Source organism: Sinocyclocheilus rhinocerous, unplaced genomic scaffold, assembly GCF_001515625.1.
Source record: "Sinocyclocheilus rhinocerous isolate Xijiao unplaced genomic scaffold, SAMN03320098_v1.1 scaffold147, whole genome shotgun sequence".
Taxonomy (NCBI): Eukaryota; Metazoa; Chordata; class Actinopteri; order Cypriniformes; family Cyprinidae; genus Sinocyclocheilus; species Sinocyclocheilus rhinocerous.
Window position 1 is genome coordinate 1,569,301 of NW_015651498.1, and position 5,368 is coordinate 1,574,668.

The following is a 5,368-nucleotide window of genomic DNA, read 5'->3' on the forward strand; positions in this document are numbered from 1 at the left end:
ACACTTTAGCAACTGCATAGCAACAATACTCAGAACACTTTATCAACTGCATAGCAACAACACTCAAAACACCTTGGCAACTGCATAGCAACAACACTCAAAACACCTTGGCAACTGCATAGCAATACCCTTGCAACCATTCACAACCATTCTCGGGATTGTGTCAGTGAGTTTAGCACAGGTGAAAGTGTGTGTTTTTCTTGTATTTCTCTCATCAGATCTGGGTTATGGCGTTCTCTGTGTGTTTCGCCTTCACCATCACCATCGGCACGTTTCCCGCCATCACTGTGGATGTTAAATCTACTATTGCTGATGGCGGACAGTGGGGTGAGAGTTCAATGAGTCTGACTCTATACCATTTACAGTGTGATAACGAGTCTGATTATTATGGAAGCTTATTTTTATTTTGGAATAAAATAAAGTTTATATCTCTGCAATTCTGAAAAAAGTCTGAATTGTGAGATAAAAGTTAATTTATTTTTTTACTATAATTGGAACTTTTTATCCCACAATTCTGACATTTTTATTTTTTTTCCAATTCGGAATTACAAATTATAAACTCAAGTTAACACCTCGCAACTCTGACTTTTTTCCTCACAATTCTGACTTTTTATATGTTTATATCTCACAATTCTCACATTCTGAGGAAAAAAGTCTCACAAAAAAACAGAATTGTGAGAAAAAAATTCACATTGTAATAACGATTTTTTTACCTCAAAAACAGAACTTTTTTCTTGCAATTATGAGTTTATATCTTATAGTCCAGATAAACGGAGTCCGGAGTTTATATGCAAATGTATTCTTTAGGATAAACCCCTTGAGATGCATAATCTCGTTTTCAAGGGGGTCCTAATACACAAAAATTAGATAGCATAACACAAAACAAACAACAATAATCTCATCCAATAACATTTACCTAGCATTTATAGATATAAACATAGATATATCATCTAAAGCAATTACAAGGTTTCAAAAAAGAAAACAAACCATTTTTAAACCTATAAAATGAAGTCAAAGATCGTACATCTCACAATTCTGAGTTTATTTCACAATTCAGACTTTTTTTTGTTTTTGCAGAATTGTGAGTTTATATTTTGCATTTTTGAGAGAAAAAAGTCAGAATTGTGAGATATAAATTCAGAATTATGAGATTAACTAAGAATTGAGAGAAAAAAGTCTGAATTACGACATAAAAAGTTGCAATTACCTTTAAATCCATTCATTCATTCAATGGCAGGAATAAGCTTTCACAGATAATGTTACAGAAAACAGGGAAAATCAATGCTTAATGCAAATAACCACAGTGTGTTTTGTGTGGTGAATTATTTGTGCAAGCATGAAAACAATGAGATCCAAAATATATTTAGACCATAAATCATCTGCTGCTCTTTATGCATTTACAAACTGTGAAGTTCGTGGTAATATTAAAACATTGCAATGTTTGAATATGAAGACATTTTGTTTGCGGTTTATATTAAAAGCTCCTAATGGCTAAATTCTCTTTTTAGAGTTGTATTTCATCCCAGTGTCTTGTTTCCTGTTATTCAACGTGTTTGATTGGCTGGGTCGCAGTCTGACCGCTGTCTGTATGTGGGTAAGAAACATTATGCAACTCCATTTTCAAACTGTACAAGCTTCTTTTTACCAAACGTGTTGGTTGCAAAGTGTTTGAGTGCATTTCTTTAGTATACATGACTCCTGTTTTCATTGCAAAGTGTTTATGCATCTTATTTTTAGTATAAAAGACACTTGCTCTGATATTTTCTATCTACATGCAATTTTTTAAGTGTGACTAAAGCGTTCAAACACTTGTTACGGTCGCTGTATATTCATATTGCTGCAGAGAGATCTTCGTCTAGGGAGGATCATACAAATATTTGTGTTTATACGTGGATCCTTCAGAACAATAAATCACAAAAACATGCATATATTCACAAAATATATGAATAGAATCAGCAGGTGGGAGGATTTACATACAGTAATAAATACAGATGACTGGATGGATATTAGTTACTTTGAGCAATTAAATAATGCAAAACACAAATGTGAGCCTGGAGCACAAAAGCAGTGTTAAGTCGCTGGGGTATATTTGTAGCAATAGCCAACAATACATTGTATGGGTCAAAATGACTGATTTTTCTTTTATGGCAAAAATCATTAGGATACAATAGTAAAACAGTTTTATGCTATTCATGCATGTGTTATTTTGACCTCTCTCTGTCTCTGTCTCTGTCTCTCAGCCTGGTAAAGACAGTAAGCTGCTGCCGGGTCTGTTAGTGGCCCGTGTGATTTTTGTCCCTCTCTTCATGCTCTGTAACGTCAAGCCTCGCCACAATCTGCCCGTCTACTTCTCACACGACAGCTGGTTCATCAGCTTCATGATCCTCTTTGCTTTTTCTAATGGATATCTGGCGAGTCTGTGCATGTGCTTCGGACCCAAGTGAGTAAAGTACTGAGTGACAGAATCCTGATTTACTAAGACACATCAGGGTTATTATCATTAACTAAATCTAAAACCTTAAAACCATAAAACGCTTTGATTACTTGAAATAAAATATTAACTGAAAATATAAAAAACTTCAGCTAGTTATCATTTTCATTTAGTTTAATTTGAAGTATGAAAATAACTAAAACTGAAATAAAAACTAATAAAAACCATCTGGACTTATTTAAAACAAATAATAAAATGACAAAAACACACAGCAAATTTACAAAAACATTCAAATTGAAAATATGAAAATAAAATCTAATTCAAAATATTTACAAAACCTATAATATATCAATGATACTAAAATGTTAGATCAGTGGTCCTCAACATTGTTGCCATTTTTAAATTTATAGATTTAAAATAAGGAGTGCCCATAAATTAAATTTAGTAGCGTAAAATACGTAAACAAAATAGTAAAATTTTAGAATTCCAGAAGTTTTATAAGTTGAATGTTCTTAAGGATTCCCACTCTTTGTAACCAGTCAATTTGCATGACATTTCCAGTCGTTTGAGATTTACTAGATAAGTTTTAAGGCATAAAATTTTGGGGTCTTTTGCTTTCATATTTTCTTTAAGACTAGTGAAAAGAAACATCCAAAATACACATCTAAGTATTTATGATATTGCACTTTATATATTTGCATCTGTAGATTTAAATTACAATACATATCTTTAAAGGCTGTAAAGTTTTCTCCTGCACTTCAGCAGCACTTAAATACACCAGACTTAACAGTTTTATTCCTATCTATATTCTGAAGATTTTAACTGAAGGATTTGTTCATATATCATTCACACTGATTTTATCACTGCACTTTATCTATTTGCGTCTGTATATTTCAATTACAGTGCACATTTCTAATAGTTTTCTCCTCCACTTCAGTAACACTTACACACACCAAAATTTACAGTTTTATTCCTATCTATATTCTGAAGGTTTTTACTGAAGGGTTTGTTCATATATCATTCGCCTGATTTTATTATTGCATTTTATCTATTTACGTCTCTGTAGATTTCAAATACTTTACATATCTTTAAAAGTTTTTCCTCCACATCAGCAGCACTTAAATACACCAGACTTAACAGTTTTATTCCTATCTATATTCTGAAGGTTTTTACTGAAGGGTTTGTTGATATAACATTCACAATTCTGATATATTTGTAACATTTTATTCCTAAAACATGGTGATTGTTTTCTGGCTGATAACTGTATTTTCAGTATTTATGGAGTGATAAAAAGAGTAATCCAAAATCCCCTCAGTAAAAAGCTTTAACTCTTAATATGTCAACAAAATCAAACAATTTTGAACCTGACTTTATCCAAAGTTCAGATTTATTTTCTGGAAATATATGAAAATAGTGCATATTTAATTAGATAATGCATAATTTGCATAGTATTTCAGAAGACTTGCAAAATAAACTTAATGTACTATGTAATGTAATGTCTTAATGTACTGTGATTAATCAACTGGGGAAGTACTGTTGATATCTATTAGTTAAAATTTAAATCAGTATTGTCTTGCCTTAAGGACTTGTTTAAAAATAATTTTTTACTCAATTTCTCTCTGATAATTTTTTTTAGAGCTCAGCATATCTAGACAAATTTATATTCATTATGGAAAATATTTGATTAATTTCCATGACTAGAAATCACACTTATAAAATGTGACCCTGGAGCACAAAAGCAGTCTTAAGTCGCTGGGGTATATTTGTAGCAATAGCCAACAATACATTGTATGGGTCAAAATTACAGATTTTTCTTTTATGACAAAAATCATTAGGATATTAAGTAAAGATCATGTTCCATGAAGATGTCCTATCCTAACAAACCATACATCAATGGAAAGCTTATTTATTCAGTTTTCAGATGGTGTATAAATCTCAATTTCGAAAAATTGATCCTTATGACTAGTTTTGTGGTCCAGGGTCACACATGAGACTCCCATTTTCCAAGACTATGTGAATCCAGGTTCTTCAAGGAAAATTTTTGAGGGGGGTGAATTAAAATAGCTTATTTTAAATCATTTGAAGTCATCTTGAGGCCCTTGGTTTTGAACCACTGTCTTAAGACACATTAATTTACAATAGATCCATTCAGCTCTGAGCGTATCTGTTGTTTTTGTGGACAGGAAGGTGGATGCGAGCGAGGCGGAGACGGCTGGAACGATCATGGCCTTCTTCCTGTCTCTCGGTCTGGCTCTCGGAGCGTCTCTGTCGTTTCTGTTTCGAGCGCTCGTCTGAAGTCTCGGTGGACACACACACCCAGCGCTCTGGACAGAGATGAGACTGAAGGAGCCTTACAGCTGTTCTCACATCCTCCAGAGCCACGCTTCATACAGGACAAACTCACATCAGCGTCACTTCAACATCAAGACCTGATCTTGAGCGGACAGTACACAGATTCACTGATGCTGGATGCTTTGAGTCTTAAATACTATATTTTATTGCACATAATGTAAAGAACTTAAAGCCTACACTACTGTTCAAAAGTTTGGGGTCAGTAACATTTTTATTTTTTTTTTTAAAGAATTTAATACTTTTATTCAGCAAGGATGCATTCAATTGATAAAAAGTAACAGTAAAGACATTTATAATTTTACAAAAGATTTCGGTTTCAAATAAATGCTGTTCTTTTGAACATTCTATTCATTAAAGATACCTGAAAAGCAAAATGTATCAGTTTCCACAAAAAACAGCACAACTGTTTTTCAGCATTGATAATAATCAGAAATGTTTCTTGAGCAGCAAATCAGCATATTAGAATGATTTCTGAAGGATCACGTGACACTGAAGACTGAAGTAATGATGCTGAAAATACAGCTTTGATCACAGAAATAAATTACATTTTAACATATATTCACATAGAAAACAGTTATTTTAAAT

At 32.6% G+C, this 5,368-nt stretch overlaps 1 protein-coding gene across 2 annotated transcripts in view; it reads left to right on the plus strand.

The window, feature by feature from the left end:
• The window catches only part of LOC107712971 (equilibrative nucleoside transporter 1-like), an 11,590-nt gene extending 6,610 nt beyond the window's left edge, over positions 1-4,980 (plus strand). For both annotated transcript variants that reach the window (XM_016518368.1, XM_016518367.1), the window contains exons 10-13: positions 219-327; positions 1,509-1,594; positions 2,241-2,440; positions 4,615-4,980. In XM_016518368.1, coding sequence (XP_016373854.1) covers positions 219-327; positions 1,509-1,594; positions 2,241-2,440; positions 4,615-4,726 — 507 coding nt within the window. In that variant the 3' untranslated portion in view covers positions 4,727-4,980. The remainder of the gene's footprint in view (positions 1-218; positions 328-1,508; positions 1,595-2,240; positions 2,441-4,614) is intronic.
• The last annotated feature ends 388 nt before the right edge of the window (positions 4,981-5,368 follow it).